We start from the raw sequence: 21866 nt of genomic DNA on the forward strand, positions 1-21866 counted from the left end.
GTAGGGTTTGTTAAAGATACTTAGTACAACCTGAGAAATAATTATATAACAATCTGTGTAACTATAGAAAACCGCGTTTCTTGGTATTTAGTGTATGCTAGTCAAGCTCTAGTCACGAAGCACGAACGGCAGGGCATACCGTAAGGTATAAATGGAACGAGTATATTAAAATGAATAATTAATTAAATGGAAAAGCAATACAAAGTGAACTTCAACAGATAAAACTTCCAAGTGTTCGCTCCAAACAATTGACGTGAATATAGATCACTCGACGTGTCTAATCACAAAAGATAGTGCTCAGTCAGACTGGCTATCGTCAATTAGAATCCCTTAAAATGATTAAGGGGCAACTAAGAAGTGAGCTCTCCACTTCCGGCTCTCCGGGTATACTCCCGAAACTTAAGTCACGCTACAACGCGTGTCGGCATAACGCAAGCAGCCTGCACCAGTCTAGACAATGAGCACTCCACTGACAGTCGTCCTGAGGTCGCCACGACCAACCACAGGCCTAGCTGTAAGTCAGGTGCAAAAGAGCGGACAACTACAATAAGGCAAATTGTCTGGCAGCAGGTTTGCCAGTCAACCAAATACAGTCAACCCGTGTAAAATGAAATACAAACCAAAATCTTCTAATTTCTAAACCAACTGTTAAACAGTTAAACTCCTACACGAAATGTCGCACTACCCGGAAATGTGTAACGGTCCTTATACTACCACATTTCACAATAAAAGTGTTCCTAATAAATTAAACGCAACTCTCCTAATATTACATATGCCGCTGTAAACAAAGTTAATATATCGAGAACCTAACGATACTACTTTACAACATCTCTACCCAAAATTTTTTTCCGAATATTAAAAACCCTTTAAAAATTCGCCAACAGCCTTACGCTGCACAACCTATTTAAATTTAACCCTACTCCCTAGCACGGCTCTGCGCGCCTTAAAAATAAAATGCTGAAAGAATCTTAAAAGTAAACGCCTAACCCTATTCCAAATCCAATATCATAATTTACAATACTCACCTATTTCTCCGTCTTTCCTCCTTCCATTCAAACCTTTATTTTAGATCCTCATTTCCATTCCATACGAATGAGTACAAGTAAAACACTTTAAATATAAAAAATGAAATGTATTAATCAAATAAAAAAACAAGAATGAGAAGAACAGCCAGAGACACATCGTCCTCCCGAGCTTAATGAGGGCTGCTGTATGGCTCTGTGCTGGGCGAGGTGGGGCTGTGGAAATAGGGCGGGGGCGCCGGCTGGGTGTCCATTCTTGCCGCCTGTTGATCCGCCAAGTACTCCAATTCCACGCGTTAATAATCAACGTGGGATCAACTTTTAAGTAGAGCAATTTGAATAATAGTTCATATTCATAAGCTTATTAATAGGCATTCTCAAATTATTATAATGAAAAGATATGTGATCTTCTCAGACATTTATTTGTTGTGCTTCAACAAAAAATCAAACTGGCCTGCACTGACTTCATTTGTTCTTCCATAGCCGTCTCCACTCATTACTCTTCTGGTGCGTAGATCGAGTCAGAGGAAGCAAACATCATTGTGATCATTTCAAGGAGCAGTCCCATGCCATCATAGCCATTCTCATAGAAAAGCGAGTAGCAGTACATGATGTCTGTGACAGCTGATGGGTCCATTTTGTCTGTCAAGGCCACTGCCAACATAGATGTTGCTGCCTTAAACTGTGCACAGTCGTTCCAAAGTCGTACAACAGTTTCCCATGTTGCAGAAAACTTTAGTCTGTTCTCTCCTGTTATTTTTGCTGGGTCACATAACATGAGAACACGCGTTGTTAAATATTTGCAGTTGTTTCTTAATTTCTTTACTGCATGAAGCATGTCCTGCATCGGAAAATCACATTTACGATCCACTCTTCACTCTTCTGGTGTGTAGATCGTAGTTTACTTCAGTCACCAATGAAATAGATGTACACTCACCTTTCTGATAAAAGTCAGCTAAAGCTCCATGCTACGATAGTTAGTAACAACCATAACAATATATAAAGATATAACTTACTTTCAATAACACCTCCTCTGGCAACCCCTGGTTAACCGGAGCGGTGCACTTTTTGCAGGGATCTCCGCTTTTTGTGTCAGCACTGTAACACTCAGTGTTACAGTTTATTTAAGGATTAATCACTACTATAAAAATCATTTGTGAATTATATATTTAAAGCAAAATAATATCCACTTACGGTGAAGAGCTCTTCCCCCTCTGACGGAAAGTACGTGCATACTTCCGTATGCTCGCCGACAATGGCGAACATGAGCATGGGCTTTCCCTGTTGTGTAGATTTACTCCTTAAAAACTTTATAGTCCCCTTCACGTAGACATAACGTTTAGGGGTTTCCGCAGGTGCAGCAGTGTTCAAGTTAAAGTGTACACTATATAATTGTTATCTAGGGTTAGCCTCAGTGTAATAGTATGGTCTCCCCAAATTAGCAAAATGTTAATGACGAATAAACACTCCTAATTAGGGTTAGTGTATACAATTTGATCATTATGGCTCTATTTTAGGTGGGTCTATATTTAAGTTGTCAAACTACAAATATATATTATATAATATAATTGTTGTAAATGTTTCGGTGAAAGTTACTTTTGCCACTCTAGGGATCTTAGGGATCGGTTCTTGTAGTTCTACTAGTCAATATTTTGATTACACATATTATCGCACATTAAATTAATAGTCCTAAGTTTACTATTAACTGTTTTATACTCGACTTTGAGTTCTGATTAATAGCAGTTAAACTCTGGTAATAAGTTGAGAACTTTAAATTCAAGGAACGGTGTATATCATTCTACCTCTGAACATTATAAATAATAATAAAAAGGTTAATAATTATTACAAATATATAATATTTATAGTCTCTATAAGGTAATAATTTGTGTCACTTCAGCTTTGTCCTGCTCACTGAGCCAGATGTTCCTCTCCTTCCTGTTGTTATCGTCGCGTTTCCATTCCACTGCTGCTCTTTCCTCTTCAGTTATCCCGTAGCACACATCTTTGGCCGTCAATTCCACTCTCAGTGAGTGCTAGTCTATTCAAGACTCTGATGAAATCCTCTTTGTCTCCAACAAATACTCCCAACTCCGTACTGATTATTTCTGATACTTGCTTCCTTGCCTTAGAGGGAATTCCCTCGGGCAAGGTAGCCGCATCGAAGTCCATCTCCGCTCCCTCGATCTTTGCCTCTTTCAGCCTCCCCATAAACACTGGCTCCGGTCTTATCGTGCTCCTTGCTCCGATATGCTTGCTCCAACCATCTATACTTTCAGGCAAATCCCCTAAGTATAGTCCCCGTTCTCCAATTTGCCTAGGAATCTTATATAATTGAATCCTGATGTTTTCTTTATGTCTTTCCTTGCATCTTTCTTCAGTTTCTTTTCGCATGACTTCCTGCTGTTTCCTCATCATTTCTACTCTTAGTTCTTCCCTCCTACATTCCTCTTCTTCTTTGATCCTCTTCATTTCTTCTGCTCTTCTCTTCTCTTCTTGTACTTCAATTCTTCTTCTTTCTGCTTCTCTCTGTTCGTATTGCCTGCGCTGTCTGTCCTCTTCTTCCACTGCTCTTCTTTCTTCTTCTTTTCTTTCAATTCTCCTTCTTTCTGCTAGCCTCTGTTCTTCTTGCCTGCGCTGTCTTTCCTCTTCTTCCACTGCTCTTCTTTCCTCTTCTTTTCTTTTTTCCAGGCTTCTCAAACTCTGTCTCTCCGTTGCTTCTTCTCTTTCACGCGCATCTCCATCTCTTCTGTTGTCTCCGTGCCATCTTTCAGTTCCCCTCCGTCTGTCTCGTGCATTATAATAATATCTTTCTGGCTGCGCTTTCCATTCTTGTTGCCTGCGATGTCTATTTCCTTCCTCTGCCAATCTCTGCTGGACCATTTCTCTTCTTTCCGCCAAGTTTCTTCTTCTTCGTCTCTCCGCTTCTTCACGTGCATCTCTATCTCTTCTTCTTCTGTTTTCTTCGTCTTTTCTGTCATCTTCCTGCCGTTCTCTCTCCCAGTGAGCAATTCCTCCTGCTGTTCTGTCGACGCTCCCTTTCTCCTCGATTCCCCGCGTCACTTGTACGACTTCCTTGTTCTTAGATCCACTCTGCATCAATTGCTCTACATTTCCGGGCTTAGGTTTTAACGGAATTCCGTTAAGCCTATTCTGTTTGTAGTTCTCTATGTGTCCTCTGCTTATTCCGTACTTCATTGGTATCACACTCTTCAATCCGCTGTAGCAAGAGTCTTCTGTCCTGCTGCTATTAAATGACCTTCCTGGATTCAAGATCATAAAGAAATTTTCTTTATATCTATCCTGCCCAGAGCAGGCGTCCCAAGTTAGCATTGCTCCCCACGGATCCACAATCGTTACGAACAATCCCAGAAACTCCCACAGCACATCCCATTTCTTCCTCTCTTCCGTGGATATGTTGTCTGCTATGAGAGAGTCTCTCACCTGTTTATTCATTCTCCTCATTTCGTCTAAGGTTACGTTTATTGGTCCTTCTTTTTAAAGAACTTCCAACTTATCCGTAACCTTCCTCTTCCACGAACTACTTCTTTCAGTCTCTTCATCTTTACTCTTTTCTGACTCTTCTTCTCCAACTTGCGCTTCTTGACTCAGCTGGGGGCTGTACCAGCAGCAGGGGCGGCTATAACAGGGACTGCAGCAGCAATAGGGGCGGCAGCAGGGAGGTAGCAGTAGCTGGCATGGGGCCATGATAGCAGCAATAGCAGCAAATGATATCCCACTACTTATACTATTACTGCCAATGTTGAAGTAGGGTTTGGAGGTGGTTTTTTCCATCTTGCTATGACAGTAGTTGTAAATTCTCCTGCCCGTTTACGTCTATTATGTACAATGCTTACTATATATATAATACTTACGTCTATTATGTACTATTCCGCCGTGGATTCTCTTCCTTAGCATAGGACCCGGTCCTATTTGATCTTTTTGTGCCAGGAATCTTAATTTATTTTGATTTCTCATCACTTATGTCTCGTGACTACGCTCCTGTGTCTGGTCCTCTTAATTATGTCAGTTTCCGTTACACCTGCATCTACCTCCCCTCCGTTGGATGTCAATACCGTTTACATTTATAGTCCTCTATAACTATAAGGTTAAAATTATGCTGTTAAAATAAAACTGTTAAATCTGTGTTTAAAAGGTTGAAAATTAAATCCTAAAATTGGTTAAAACATTGAATAAATAGTCAGACCACAATATCAAAATTATCACTTGAAGTAGCTTTCAACATTTCTTACAGATGGGAAGAGCCTTTAACCGTAAGTGTTCTAATACTGGATCAGAGTTTACCCACAACCGTTTAGCACAATCTTGCAAGTTATCGTGTTGACTTGTCTTCCTGCTAAGCAGGGGCGGTGGTAGCAGGGGCGCGGGCGGAGGTAGCAGTAGCTAGGGCCATAGCAGCAATAGCAGCAAATGATATCCCACTACTTGGCCTTTTACTGCCAATGTAAGCACCGATTGGGAATCTTACGACCGATTGGGAATCTTACAACCGGTGCTCCTTGTCTTGAATGTTGAAAAGCCGGAATCTTGTTGATGATGTCAGCAACTAGGTTTGCACTTGCCTTTAGGACCGCTGTGGCTTTATCCGCATGAAATTATTGTCTGCATCGTCACTCTCAGAGCTTTCATCATCAGCTGGAGGATCTCTTGAACTGGACGATTGCCCAAATTTACAATGTTTGAAGACCTTGATCTTGCCAAGTTCCACTCCTTCTCGCAGACCGTCTTTTAGTTCATTTACACTTGTGTCCTTGCCCTGATAACCTTTGTTTTCTTAAGTCGTGGTATTAGTGTCTTTCCACGAGTGTGGGCGACATCTGGCTCCAGGAGGTGATTTAAATCTTAAAAAAGATTAAGAAATACGATGATCTAAATAAACATAAAAGAAAAATGAAGACAAAGATGTTTTTAATAAAGAAGATATATATGGAAGTTAAAAATAGCGAAATTATAAAGAAAAAGATTCAGATTGAAAGATATAAAGATATAATAAGATAAAAAGATATTATATAAAGATATACATAATAATAATAAGAAAGATATCTAATAAAGGTAAAAATAAGTTTAGCTTGGTTTCTGCTCATTTCCTCAAGCGTCTGTCCCTGTAAGAAAACATCAATTTCAAGAAAACAACAATTTTATTTAGTATCAATTAAAGCAAACAAAAATATATTTCATATATATTATATAACTAGCACGAACTTTAGATCAGATATCTTAGGGGACTTGGAGTAGCAAGAGATTGACTAGAAGGTATATACCGGCGTAGGTCAAGGACAGAAAAAACTGTTCCGGAATGCGTTCTTCTTTTCAATCTTTCTCCATCTGGCTTTTCCCACTGTTCGTACTCTACTTCATGCGTGTTAGAGCTTCCAGGTCTTGCTTTTATCTTATCAAATAGTTGGAGATCCTTGCAATCCTTGCAGGTCTGGAGCATACAGTGTTCATTATCTGAGTCACAGACTATGACTTGAACAAGATCTGTTGTGGATTTAGGGAGCCACGGAACAGCATCGATATACTTTCTCTAGCTGGTGCAGTGTTTCAAAAAGGTTTCTTAAAGGTCGTGATAATAAAATAATGTGGACAAATTAACAGTGAGGTTCATACAATGTCGAATGATAAAAAAGGTGAATGAAAAAGTAAACTAACTGTCTTAATGGTTGCTGAACCTTAGAAGATATTCCTCGTTTGGACATATTGATTATTGAAAGGTGTAATAGTAAAGCAAAGTAGTATAACGTGACAGTTTAAGACAAATCTGAAGTGTAGAGAAAAGTTACTTACCTGTCAAGTTTACAACTTGTTCCCGTGAACAGCTAGGATTAATAGCAGCAAAACTACTTTTGCCACTTTAGGGATCTTTACTATTAACTGTTTTATACTCGACTTTCGGTTCTGATTGATAGCATTTGAACTCCGGTAATAAGTTGAGAACTTTAAATTCAAGGAACGGTGAATATCATTCTACCTATGAACATTATAAAAGGTTAAAAATTATTACATTGAAGATATAACTGTTTTCGAGAGATATACCTCGTTATATTGGCTACAGTTCTTTGTCTTCTTTTCAGTGCTGACCCCTACGTAGAACACAACCTCCGATACTATACCTTTCATGTTCTGAAATTAAGTAAATTATAAAGTAAATTGTCCAATGTAAATGTAACGGAAATCTTAGTTGTTTTTCTAAGTTTAGGTAAGAGACCTTAGCGTGAAAATGATGGACCCATGAAAATAATGTCTGTGAATAATAATGTCCGTGATTATTAAGTCCGATAAGGTAATTAACAATTAATGCAGAGTATGATTATAATACAATTTATCTCCGAACGTCTAATGTCTATACTTCTAAAGATAAAAATAAAAATAATCTATATAGGAACTTCTACTCTTTAATTTGGGTACATGATATAGAATTACAATCAAAATCTCTATATTCATCAAATCTCCCTCCCATCTTTAGAATCCCCAAGAAATATTTTCTCACATAAGTTAAAAGTCCTAACTTTACTTTTAACTGTTTTATACTTTAACTTTAAATTACTGAACTTTAAATTCAAAGAACGGTGAATAACATTCTACCTATGAACATTATAAAAGGTTAATTATTTAATTAATTACGATAATATAACATTAATAGTCCTCTATAGGGTAACAATTTGTGTCACTTCTGCCTTATCCTGCTCACTGAGCCGGCTTTTGCTGAGGTGACTGTTTCACATATAATAAGAATCATAGAATGGATATAAAATAATTACATCTTCAGAATCCCCAAGAAATATTTTCTCACATAAGTTAATAGTCCTTAGTTTACTATTAACTGTTTTATACTTTAACTTTAAATTATTACAAATATATAATATTTATAGTCCTCTATAGGGTAACAATTTGTGTCACTTCAGCTTTATCTGGACTGGTCTAAACTTAAAACTGATATCGCTCTACAAGAGAGGTACACAGTGGAAGTTAAAAACCGCTTTTCCATACTTGAAAAGGATGATCAGACGGCAACAGAAAGGTACCAATGCTTTATTGATGCGAATAGGACAACTTCTCGACTTTTACTACCTGAAAAGGAGAAAAAGAAAAGATGTAAAATCTCAGCGACTCCAAGTGTTGAGATTGCCAGGCTGAAGCTGAGGGAATGTAGCATAAAATACCACTCAGATGCTACAGAAGACAACCGAATAGCTGTTCAAGAGGGCAAACAGAAGCTAGGCGATGCTTATCAAGCAGCCAAAGAGCACCTGCTGGAGGGGCAGGTCCGGGAACTGGAGGAAGCAAGTTGGCAGGGCAGACATGCTAAAAGCTGGACCATGATCAACAAGATCACAGGTAAAGCTCCATCATATACTGGCAAAATCAAGGGAAACTCACCAACGGAAAGGGTTCAGAAATGGAAGGACTATTTTGCTACTCTTCTCGGCTCACCACCGACGGTAGAGAACGCGGAAGAGGATATTGATCCAGTCCACCCACCTCTGAATATCGGAACAGAACCGTTTACGTTGGATGAGTACAGGAAAGCAAAGTCCAGCATAAAGGAAGGGAAAGCATGGGGTGACGACAACATAGCCCCAGAAGTCTTAAAACGATGCGACCTTGATCTAATTGTCTTAGACTTCTGTAACAATGCTCTATTGAAAGGTGAGAAACCAGACCAATGGTCAACTGCCAACATCATACCAATTCCAAAGAAGGGCGACCTTAGCGAACCAATGAACTATCGGGGAATAAGCTTGTCATCCCTAGTTGCCAAGTCTCTAAACAAGATGGTTCTAAACCGGTTGAAGCCAGAAATCGAGACAATTCTGCGTAGAAACCAGAATGGATTCAGACCAGGAAGGTCAACAACTCAACAGATATTGGTACTGAGACGTCTTATAGAGGGTGTCAAGAGTCGGAAACTGCCAGCTGTTCTGACATTTATAGACTTTAAGAAGGCTTTCGACAGTGTACATCGTGGGAAAATGCTAAAGATTCTAGAAGCTTACGGCATTCCAGTCAAAATCGTGCAGCTTATACGGCTCATGTACGAGAAGACAATGGCCAAAGTCCTAACTCCAGACGGAGAAACTGAATTGTTCGAGATACTTGCAGGTGTGTTACAGGGTGATACCTTAGCACCTTACCTCTTTGCAATAGTCATCGACTACTGTATGAGGCAAGCCATAGGCGATGATGCGGAGCGACTTGGACTCACCCTCGAACGTAGAAAAAGCAGAAGAGTGGGGCCCAAGATCATCACCGATGTGGACTTTGCAGATGATATAGCACTTATATCTGAGGACATGGAGAAGGCTAACGAGTTCCTGCTCAGAGTAGAATCGGCGGCAGCAAGCGTGGGACTACACATAAACGAAGGCAAGACCAAGGTCATGACACTGAATATGGAGGATCGATCTAGCGACCTACAAAGTCGATCCGGGGAAGCCATAGAAAATGTAGATGATTTCATCTACTTAGGCTCCTGGATTGAGAGCACAGATAGGGAGATAAGGGTTAGAAAGGGAAAAGCGTGGGGTGCCCTACATAGACTGAAGGATATCTGGAAATCCAAACTGTCAAAGAGCCTAAAGATTAGATTGTTCATAGCGGCTTGTGAATCAGTACTGCTCTACGGATCAGAAACCTGGACACTGACAAAGGCTCAAGAGAAAAGTTTGGACGGGACATACACAAAGATGTTGCGTATGGTGCTGGGTATCTCATGGAAGGACAAGGTCAGCAATATAACTTTGTATGGTAGCCTCCCAAGGCTGTCAAACAAGTTACGAAGCAGGAGATTAAAAATGGCGGGACACTGCATCCGACATCCTGAGCTACTTGCCAGTGATTTAGTCTTATGGGAACCTACGCACGGTAGAGCACAGCAAGGCCGACCAAGACAAAGCTACTTGTCTATGTTACTGAAGGAAGTTGGGACAAACTCTAAAGAGGAACTGCGAACCCTGATGCGGGACAGGGATATATGGAGGGGGTTTTCTGGCGTAGATCGGACTTAGCTCCGACATAGTAGTAGTAGTAGTCAGCTTTATCCTGCTCACTGAGCGTGGTTGCACGCTTCTTGGTGGGGGCTGCCGTGGTCGCAGTCTTCTTACACAACATCGATATGAGCAACGTCGGTAGACGAAGCTTGAGTAGCAACTTCCAGTGCTTCTTCGAGTCTAAAAGTCTTAGTCAGTCCTATTTTAGGAGATTTTTCTGTGGTCGATTGCCTTTTCCTTTTCTTTATTGGTTTATTCAATATGATTTTTTTTGGTTTCTTTGTCTCCTTTTTAGGTACTTCGACCGCCTCTTTAGTTTTCATCCACTTCAATCTTGACGATCCTTTTTTCCTTGTAGCTTTTTGTTTTCCTTTAGAATTAGAGTTTACAAATCTAATTTTTGTAACAACTATGTTATATGACAAACGTAACGTTCCTTCGGTAGGAAAGTTTGAGTCAACCGATTTTGAGTGGTGAACTTCATATCGTTATTTTCCAGAAACTTTCGTATTTCATCACTCATTTCTTTGGTGATATCTCTTTTTTTCGGAGCTATACTAAGGGGAAATCCCGATGGGCTTCATAGAGGTGATCAGGATATGTAATTTCAACCTAAAGTTTATAGATTTTAAGAATCATACAAAACTCTTTTAATTTACGATTAAGAAACGAGCTAATTGTATCATTTGTTAAAAATGAAAATTTCATTGTAATACCTCCCATACCACCCCATAATCTCCAGTAGCATCGAAGTCTTGCACATTAAAGTTTTCTCGTTCATTCTCTGTCAGCCAGCGAAATTGTGAGTGTGGGAGCTTCATCATCATACAGGCACCATACAAGTTATTACAATCCTAAAAAATATTGATTATGAAGGGATGTCTTGTAATAAATAAATAATAATTGTATTTTCAAAATCTAGTAATCAAGATTAACTCACTGTGTAAAATATAAAAATATGCTGGACTTTTCGCATCTTGGGTCGTAATTGAAGTTTGCAGTCTCGTTGTGTGCTGTTGCCAGCCTCTTGAATATAGAGCTGCAGCCGCCTCTCATTCCTGATAAAAATGATATGTGTTTCAAAAGAAAATGGTTTTGAAATTTTAGCTGATAGATTTAAGCATAGGAATTTTAAAATTCAATGTTTATGTAATTTCATATACCTCTCTCAAAGAAACTGTACATTTCTGAAGTTTGCAGCAGTTCTAACTCCACGTTTGTTGTATGGAGCATTGCATCAAAGGAATAGCTAGGGCTACTAAAAATAAAGTTAAATTGAAATTACAGTTACTGTAATAAGTTTATATCATATGTTATGTAAGTACTGAAGTGGTAGAAATTTGAGTGTTAAAGATCTGCAGCTTTCTTGTCTATAGTACATACCTAATATAGTGCGCAGGGTCTAAGCGAAACATTTTCATACCAAGCCGACGGTAATCTTCAAAGACACAGCAGAGAATGAGTACGTCTATTTTGAGATAAAGATCGTGTAGTTCCCCCAATGTTTCAATTCCAGAAACTTTGCAAGTTTTCAATAGACGCTGATATTCGTCTTCTGAAAGATCGCTTTCATTGAGTTTGTTATAGAATTTACTCCTATCAGGTATCTTCTCTTCGAATCTTGAGAATCCATCAATGTAATCGTAGGGTATACCTTGTTATATTGAGTTTAATTGAGTCTCATTTCTTGGATCTATTGAAATACACTTATTGAATGAAATGTTTATCAAATTGTTCATAATACACATTAATATCACAATTGTCTCATATTTGTATCAAGTCCCTTCTAAGTCGTTCTTATTCCTTTAGAGAGTCTTTAGTCGTGAGAAAACTCTTGAGCAGTGACATATTATCATATCATAAACGTTGTAACCAAGTTTTCTTAAAGCACACTTAAATTTCTCCTCATCGGGAAACTCTTGTCGAACCCAAGTGAATCCAACCTCACCTCGTTGAAGGAGACTAGCGCATAGGTTATCCAAACTTCCGATTAGATGGCTCATAGAGTCATGGATAACAAACAGGGATGTCGACATTTGTGTATACTTCTCAGCTGTTGGCCCCAAAACATCAACGTCTTTTATTCTTAGACTTGCTGCCAAGCTCTTTATTAGAAATGATTATCATACCTGCAAGTGACAAAAATGTATTGTTAAATTCAAGATCTAGATATATTGAAATACCTTTTTAAAAAACAAATAAAATCTGAACAACAATTTACCCTTTCGTGTTGTGAAAGTAAACACTAGTCTTTTTTTCAGTCTTTTCTTTTTTATAGCCGGGGCAGTGACAGGCTGCTTTTCAAATACTTTCAGGGTTACATACCCATTCGTAGTGGCGGCAATGCCTTCATTTTTTTATTCATGAGAAAACATGTTCTTTTCTCTCAGTAGGATACAACATAGATAACATTTTTCTGACTAAGATGAAGATTTGTTTATTCATTAAAGTTTCTTATCTTTATTTACGGATTAATTATTATTAAAGTCATTTGTGAATCATGTATTTAAAAAATATAATATCTAAGATTTACCATGAATCGGTCTTCTTCATCAGGAAACACACCTCAGTGTGCTCGCCTACAACGGCAAACATTTGCATCGGTTTGCCGTTGTTAGTGGACTTGTTGCGGAGGAACTTGATGACCCCTTTTACATAGGTATATCTCTTTTCGCTTGTAGATTCCATGGCTAAAGTAAACATCGAATTAATATAAGAAACAACATGAAAATAGTTCAATACTAGTTCATAGAGCAAAACTCAGTCTGAATACATAACACAGTTTTAACAATATAGATGACACTAGGAGACATTTCAAAACAACGGTAGAACTTCAAAATCTAAGGTACAGTAGTTTCTAGAACAAAGTGTATTCCGCCGTGGATTCTATTCGGTTTGTCTGTACAGTTTTGAAATGAGATAAGAGAATGATTAAATGGAGAATGATAATAAATTAAAAACTAACTCTCGTGTTGTTTTGAAATGAGATGAGAGAATGATTAAATAGAGAATGATAATAAATTAAAAAGTAAACTTACACAAGTATTACTTGTGTATTTAAATATACGTCTTGTTACAATGAAAGTCATGATAAAAACTAGTTTAGAAAGAAAACATTAAGTTACTCACTAAACTTTTCCCCTTGCTTGAGGCGGTAGGGGGGTCTTGAAGTCCTCTTCTTCTTTGGAGCGAGTCCCGGGTTGGTTTCAGGGATGTTCTTTTCCCATACTTTTAGTGTATGATACCCGTTTGATATCGATGCGATCCCCTCGATTGAGACCCCGTTCTAGTATTAAAAAAAAAACATTTTCTTGTCTCTCTCTGTAAGATACAACATAGATAACATTTTTTGTTTATTCATTAAAGTTTCTTATTTTTTATTTAAGGCTTAACTATTACCATAAAAATCATTTGTGAATCATGTATTTAAAAACAATATCCACTAAGACTTACGTTGAATCTTTCCTCGTTAGACGAGGGCAAATAACTACAGACCTCCGTCGGGTCTCCGACCACCGCAAACATCAACATCTGTTTTCCGTTTACGGTGGTTTTTTCCCTCAGGAATTTCACAATCCCCTTCACATATGTGTGTTTTTTGTTGTTGTTTTCATCCATCTAAGGAAACATTAAATCAGTATAAGAAACATGAAAATAACTCAATATTAGTTCATAGAGTAAAGCACAATCCGAATATATAACTTGGTTCTAATATGATTGAATTGACTGCTCTCCATTCCAATAATAATAATAAATCATATCAGATGATTTTAAAAATGTTCTATATTTACTGTGAGCTTGAATTCGGTTAGAGAAACATTAGAACGGGAGAACTCTTTAAAAAGGGTTACTGAATAACCCCTAAAAGCTTAAATTTTTACAAGTATCGGAAAATGCTCGAAATTTTTACAAGTGTCGAAAATGCTCGAACTTTTTACAAGATATTTTCAGGTGGGTCAAAGGGGGCTTTATATTACTACTTATGGAAATTAAAAAAACAATTTATATTTTACAAATTACAATACTATTTACAATTTACAGTTCAAAAATCAAATCCCAAATCTCGCAGCATTCTTCGGTTTGGAGAGCGCAAGTACAACTTGGCCAGCTCTTTCTTCTCGAGCTGTCTTGCGGTACAGTTCTCGATAGAGATAACAGCCAAGCTGCTAAGTCTATCGTTCGTCATGGTTCTTTTTTTTGTCACATTCATTACATCTACCTCTGCTGCGCGGAAGTTAATGTAATAAGAGCAGCCCCTACACTTCCAATATCCAGCCTGATGTTCCAGCGATGTTCCTTTATGTAAAGCTGAAATATCATTAAATAGGAGTTAACATTATAGTTTTACATTCTAGTGTATTTATCTTAGTCAATATCTGTCACTATCTAAAAAAAAGTATTCAATATTGTGAGAGGGTTTAAATAAAATTACCGTTAAAAAGTCAGCTTCTGATTCGGGGAAATACGATATAACTTTAACTCGACCTTCGAGATTCGGTATTGCAAACTTCTGTATGTCCTTATTGTTCATTGTCTTGGATGTCTTAAGATACTTTACAGTTCCAGGTCCAATAGGGATGTCACTTTCAGGGATGTGATCACTTTTTTATTACAATTTTGATTCGTCCATGGCTAAAGTAAAAATCGAATTAATATAAGAAACAACATGAAAATAGTTCAATACTAGTTCATAGAGCAAAACTCAGTCTAAATACATAACACAGTTTTAACAATATAGATGACACTAGGAGACATTTCAAAACAACGGTAGAACTTCAAATTCTAAGGTACAATAGTTTCTAGAACAAAGTGTATTCCGCCGTGGATTCTATTCGGTTTGTCTGTACAGTTTTGAAATGTGATAAGAGAATGATTAAATGGAGAATGATGATAACTTAATAAATTAAAAACTAACTCTCGTGTTGTTTTGAAATGAGATGAGAGAATGATTAAATAGAGAATGATAATAAATTAAAAAGTAAACTTACTCTCGTGTTGTTTTGAAATGAGATAAGAGAATGATTAAATAGAGAATGATAATAAATTAAAAAGTAAACTTACTCTCGTGTTGTTTTGAAATGAGATAAGAGAATGATTAAATAGAGAATGATAATAAATTAAAAAGTAAACTAACTCTCGTGTTGTTTTGAAATGAGAGGTTGTGGTGTTACTGTTCTTGGAGGTACGGGTGGTTAAGGTTTTGGTTTTATTGTTTGGGAACACTCCCCCTTCTGGATCTCACTGAAGATATAGGAGTTGAGATAAAGCATCAGTTTTGAATTAGCTCTTTAATCTAGATAGAGTATCTACACTTTTAAAGTTGTTTAGTATTAGGAAGTGGTTTTGATCATTATGGCTCTATTTTGGTGCCGTTATATTTGAGTTAGAAATAATTCTAGTAAATTTTTTGGTGATAGCTACCCCCCTGGCTACGTGCCTGATCAGACCAATCGCAAAAGCTTCTCAGTTTAAATTGATTTTATATAATATTTTGAATAAAGCATACCTGTCGAGTTCTGTTGTCGATGATGACCGTATACCAATGATTACCAGGGTTGCCGACCAATTATATCATACGTCATCGGATCTCCGTATTGTATTATGTCCGAAGTTTTGGCAGTAAAGTGCTCACAACACAGCTTCTGAAGGCTCTAGAAGGTTCCCGATACCGTCAGAGTGTTCAGTACACTGCATTCTATCACATAAGAACCCTAAAAGAAGTCCCAGGGCTCGAGCAAAAAAGCGTGATATTTGCCCGTAACAGCCTCTACTATAGGGATCTTTACTATTAACTGTTTATACTCGACTTTCGGTTCTGATTGATAGCAACTCCGGTAATAAGTTGAGAACTTTAAATTCAAGGAATATATCATTCTACCTATGAACATTATAAAAGGTTAATAATTATTACAAAGATAATATATGACATTTATATATAAATTTACCTGAACTTCTAAAATTATTGGTATCGCATAAGAAGCATTACCTCTAGGTTCGGGGTGGGTTGTGAGGCCCACCACCGATAAATCTGTACCTCCCCTCCTTCTTCGATCGATGAGGTAGCTTTCAATAAATACACGTAAAAAAGCACTCTTGATACTATACCTTTCATTTTCTGAATATAAGTGAATTATAAAGTAAAATGTTCAATGTAAGCGTAACGGTAATCTTGAAATTGTTGTACAAAATGAAGTATGGCAATTATGTAAGCAGTCTCTATTTGCTTAAGATTCGTAGATTATTTGTAACCGATATATCTGCACCTCCCCTCCTTCTTCAATCATTGTTGTTTTAGACAGATAGACTTCGCTGTATTGGGGGCTATTTTTTGTTTTTTTTTCTCTGTGCTCACTCCTACAAAAAACACAACCCCCGAAACGATTCCTTTCATTCTGAATATAAGTGAATTATAAAGTAAGACCTTGAAAATGATGTCCATGAAAATATGTCCGTAATAATTAAGTCCGATAACGTAATTAACAATTAATGCAGAGTATGATTATAATACAATTTATCTCCGAACGTTTAATGTCTATACTTCTAAAGATTAAAATAAAAATAATCTATATATAATAAGACCTTCTACTCTTTAATTTGGGTTCATACTACATGATATAGAATTACAACTAACATCTCAATATTCCTCAGAATCCCCAAGAAATATTTTCTCACATAAGTTAATAGTCCGAAGTTTACTTATAACTGTTTTATACTTTAACTTTAAATTACTGAACTTTAAATTCAAGGAACGGTGTATATCATTCTACCTATAAACATTATAAAAGGTTAATAGTTATTACAACTGTTTTTAAATCAGTCAGGACCGCCAGAGAGAGAGTCAGGAGGATATGTTTTTCTTCCTCCTTGTATCTGACAAGTTACCTCTTCAGACGTGTACTCCTGCTCCTTAGTACAACCAGTAAAATAATTATTAGCTGGGATAAAATTCTGTTTACATTACTTTAAATGCCTTGTTAATTATTAACGTGGGATTAACTTTTTAATAGAGTAATTTGAATAATAATTCATAAGCTTATTAATAGGTATCATAAACAGTACACTCTGTCCTGAACTAGGCTGTATGCTATCCAGGGATGGGAAATGTACCAATCTTCTTTGAATCTGGCAGTTTTCTTCGCATCCCTCATCTCCTCATTCCAAGGGAACTCAATCCCCCTGGGCTGCTTTGGTCCAGTATTTCGAGATCCAATGTCATGAGATGTAACTCTGGACTTCTGGACTGACTCAGGTTTGGTAGTAGATGGGGTTAGGTCTATAAGCGAAATGGTTGTAGGCGGTGTTAGGTATTCAGGTGGGGTTGGAGTGACACTGGCAGGCTCTGGAAGTCGGAAGCTCACGCCCCTTGTTGGTTGTTCGGTGATGAATACGGTGCGGTGCTCGGGGAGGACGGGCTATTAAAATAGGGAGGGGGCTGTATATAATATTTATAGTCCTCTATAGGGTAACAATTTGTGTCACTTCAGCTTTATCCTGCTGATTGAGCGTGGTTGCACGCTTCTTGGTGGGGGCTGCCGTGTTCGCAGTCTTCTTGGTGGGGGCTGCCGTGTTCGCAGTCTTCTTGGTGGGGGGTGCCGTGGTCGCAGGTGCCCCTGCAGGTTTCTCACATTTCCTCTTCTTGTCTGTTATCATTATTGACTTGAAGAATTCTTCATTTACCTTGTCACTCATCCTTTAATTAAGAAGGATTGTGAACATATAATTAACTTAATAGATACCTTTATTCTGGGTAGTGAGCCATGAATTTAAAGTTAGTTAAATTCACTTATAGCATTTTCCTACATTTCCAGTCTCCTGGTTATGGAGGTGGTGGAGGTGCAGGAGGCAGGATGGGCGGCAGCAGCAGGAGCCTGGAGGTCGGTGGAGGCAGCAGCGATTGGAGCTGGAGGGGCAACTGGAGGGGCAATTGGAGGGGTGGCCATAGCCCCTATAGAGACGGGTGGAGGGGCAGGAGCAGTTGGAGGGGCGGCAGCCGACTGCATGTAAAAATTAATAGGGCGGGACGACGCACCTATTGTGTCCAACTTCAGATAGTGTGTCTCTATCCATATATCTGTCTTGGATGGATCTCTCTTCCTGAAGAGATTTGTGGTTTAATCTCGCAGAATATTTTGGTAGTACATTATTATCTAATATGAAGACAATCATAAATAAAGCTTATCAACTTTATGATAGTGACGACTTACTGGTGGAACCTCGTGTGGCTTTTCCTGTTGCTTTTCGTGAAACCATTCCCAGTTTTCCCTCTTGATCCACAAAGAGAGCAGTAATACCGGTCAGGGTTTTTTGGCATTCTTTCTTGATGATAAGAGATATGATATTATATATATTTTTAATCCTGAAGATATCTTCTGCTCTAACTGTGGTCTAACGGTTTAACCATTTATTCATACTACACAATATCATTGTAATTTTTTACTTTTTTGCAGTTGTTTCCCCCATTGAACATTGAGAGAAGTTAATCAACCCTTCGGTCTCCAACCCGCTAAAAATATTCAGAAATAATAAGGATAAAGCAGAGTTTTTAAAAGCAGGCCAAGAAAGCAATGATTTAAATAAAGATAAAAGAGAAATGAAGACAAAACACAAGTTAGATCAAAATAAAGATTAAGATAAAATAAAAAAGGAGATATGCAAGTAAGAAATAACGAAATAATAAAGAAAAAGATTTAGATTCAAAGATATAAAAATACAAATTGAATCATATTATATATTTAAACTATAATATAATAATGATGCGGCTACATTTTACCTCATAGTCACAGCTGCTATTCGGTTGTTGTTAACTTCTTCACCATTCTGTCTTGAAGCTTCTAACAAGATCTGTAGCTTTAAAATCTTATTTGAGCTGCATTCCAACATCCTCAGAGAGAAAACCACGTAGATTCTGATCTAATGTTGCTGTGTTTAGCTGTGTGTTTGAACCCTTAGCGGACTACCCTCGTCTACCCTCTCTAACCACTCCACAATGGAATTTCAAACTCTATAGGGACCGATCGTGATTGTTACTGAGCTCATGATACTGGTAACCTTGAAACTTGATCACTGTTTACTTCTGACACCATGTAATGATTCTTGTGTAGGTAATAAAACAAGTAGCCGTTTCTTATAACTTATATAAAGTAAGAATCATACGGACAAAATATAGAGGCTGGTACAGTTTTTCATGGCCGTGGGAATAGCGTCCTTAAGATAATGCCGGTCTATTTTTCCTGGAACTGGGAGTCGGACTCTCCGCTGTACCAGCGGGGAAGGATTGCTATCACTTCGGACAGGATCGAGGACATTAGGGCGTCCATGTTTTGGTCATGGGGTCCACTGAATCCGTACAGTGCTGCCATCATGAGGGCCAGGATCTGCGCATACACTCTTCGTTTCCATATTTTAACGGGATGGGACGAGCGGGTAGAGGTATCTATCCTGTCCAGGATGGGTTTGAGATGTTGAAAAAGAGATATTCCCTCTTTTGTGGCAACTGCGTATGATATCTCGGCTATGAGAGGGGTTATTTCCACGTAACAGGTGCACCTCTCCTGTGGGTCGAGGCTGTCTAAGTCGAGAGGTTCCAGATTCCTGTAGAAGTTGAGTGTGCTGCTTGGTTTGCTCTGGATCACTCGTCCTATCATTGTGTGTTCTTACAAGGGGCTAGAAAAAGGGTTTGGGTGTTAATTAGGTTAGTTATTATCGTTTGCAAGTAGATAATAGTGCAATTTGGGCTTGGCATGATTTGCAGTTGGTATTACTGATCATGCGATGCACATTTTAAGGGAAAGGGATTGTAATGATTACTCGTGTAGGTAATAAAACAACTAGCCGTTTCTTACAGACTAGATCAAATTATAAAGGGGGGTTATGAAACAATTAATAGGTTAGTACATATGAATAATCAATATAATATAATACTACAACACTGTTGCTTGGACACACTTCTTTTCTATTGATTTGACAATTTCATCACCGCTTATATACAAATCTGAACCAGGTTGATTTACTTACAGTACATTCGCTGTCATCAGGTGATAATACGCAATAAGATGGGACTAAGTCATCTATGACTATTTAAGGACGGTGTTCTGTTCTTCATCGTCGTCGCCATTTTGCTGTTTGTCTTTCAATAATACACATGTTTAAACTAAAAACCAAAAAACCCAGGTTTATTATCATCCTGGAATATTATTATATATAATAATATATTATAAATCAATTATACAATAGCTTAATATGTAATTTAAGCTTGAATATATAGCAGACGGTGAAAATAGTTCAAAATGATCGTCAAGAACAACTGTACACTTAACACTAGACTTGTGCCACAAAGATTCCTAAAATTCCATATCCAGGAACTTGATTAGGTCCTGAAATATATAACTACGATTAATAGTATTATTTGAGATAGGTATACCATAGTTGAATTATAATAAATTCAACACATTCTGAATAAAAGTCAATGTAATAGTATTACTTCTGTATTTAAATATACGTCTTGTTACAATGAAAGTCATGATAAAATCTAGTTTAGAAAGAAAACATTAAGTTACTCACTAAACTTTTCCCCTTGCTTGAGGCGGTAGGGGGTCTTGAAGTCCTCTTCTTCTTTGGAGCGGGTCCCGGGTTGGTTTCAGGGATGTTCTTTTCCCATACTTTTAGTCTATGATACCCGTTTGATATCGATGCGATCCCCTCGATTGAGACCCCGTTCTAGTATTTAAAAAAAAACATTTTCTTGTCTCTCTCTGTAAGATACAACATAGATAACATTTTTCTGACTAAGGTGAAGATTTGTTTATTCATTAAAGTTTCTTATTTTTTATTTAAGGCTTAACTATTACCATAAAAATCATTTGTGAATCATGTATTTAAAAACAATATCCACTAAGACTTACGTTGAATTTTTCCTCGTTAGACGAGGGCAAATAACTACAGACCTCCGTCGGGTCTCCGACCACCGCAAACATCAACATCTGTTTTCCGTTTACGGTGGTTTTCTCCCTCAGGAATTTCACATTCCCCTGCACATATGTGTGTTTTTTGTTGTTGTTTTCATCCCTAAGGAAACATTAAATCAGTATAAATAAAGAAACATGAAAATAACTCAATATTAGTTCATAGAGTAAAGCACAATCCGAATATATAACTTGGTTCTAATATGATTGAATTGACTGCTCTCCATTCCAATAATAATAATAAATCATATCAGATGATTTTAAAAATGTTCTATAGTTACTGTGAGCTTGAATTAGGTTAGAGAAACATTAGAACGGGAGAACTATGTATTTAAAAAGGGTTACTGAATAACCCCTAAAAGCTTAAATTTTTACAAGTATCGGAAAATCCTCGAAATTTTTACAAGTGTCGAAAATGCTCAAACTTTTTACAAGATATTTTCAGGTGGGTCAAAGGGGGCTTTATATTACTACTTATGGAAATTTAAAAAAACAATTTATATTTTACAAATTACAATACTATTTACAATTTACAGTTCAAAAATCAAATCCCAAATCTCGCAGCATTCTTCGGTTTGGAGAGCGCAATTACAACTTGGCCAGCTCTTTCTTCTCAAGCTGTCTTGCGGTACAGTTCTCGATAGAGATAACAGCCAAGCTGCTAAGTCTATCGTTCGTCATGGTTCTTTTGTTTGTCACATTCATTACATCTACCTCTGCTGCGGAAAATAATGTAATAAGAGCAGCCCCTACACTTCCAATATCCAGCCTGATGTTCCAGCGATGTTCCTTTATGTAAAGCTAAAATATCATTAAATAGGAGTTAACATTATAGTTTTACATTCTAGTGTATTTATCTTAATCAATATCTGTCA

At 37.5% G+C, this 21866-nt stretch overlaps 2 protein-coding genes across 2 annotated transcripts in view; both read left to right on the forward strand.

Annotated features, from left to right (window-relative positions):
- LOC134823189 (polyunsaturated fatty acid 5-lipoxygenase-like) overlaps window positions 1–21866 on the forward strand; it is a 1185970-nt gene that overhangs the window by 1044916 nt on the left and 119188 nt on the right. The window lies entirely within an intron of this gene.
- Window positions 5003–11671, forward strand: LOC134823720 (uncharacterized). The gene is made up of 3 exons (XM_063835252.1): window positions 5003–5080; window positions 7946–8942; window positions 11634–11671. The coding sequence occupies exons 1-3, from the start codon at window positions 5003–5005 to the stop codon at window positions 11669–11671; spliced, it is 1113 nt and encodes a 370-aa protein (XP_063691322.1).

Source organism: Bolinopsis microptera, chromosome 11 (genome assembly GCF_026151205.1).
Source record: "Bolinopsis microptera isolate Bmic1 chromosome 11, MBARI_Bmic_1.0, whole genome shotgun sequence".
NCBI lineage: Eukaryota > Metazoa > Ctenophora > Tentaculata > Lobata > Bolinopsidae > Bolinopsis > Bolinopsis microptera.

Coding starts and splice junctions, on each gene's coding strand:
- LOC134823720 (XM_063835252.1), top strand. CDS start 5,003: ATGTCTCGTGACTACGCTCCTGTGTCTGGTCCTCTTAATTATGTCAGT. Junction 5,081..7,945: donor CCTGCATCTACCTCCCCTCC/GTTGGATGTCAA, acceptor GTGTCACTTCAG/CTTTATCTGGACTGGTCTAA. Junction 8,943..11,633: donor TCTTATAGAGGGTGTCAAGA/GTCGGAAACTGC, acceptor TACTCCTATCAG/GTATCTTCTCTTCGAATCTT.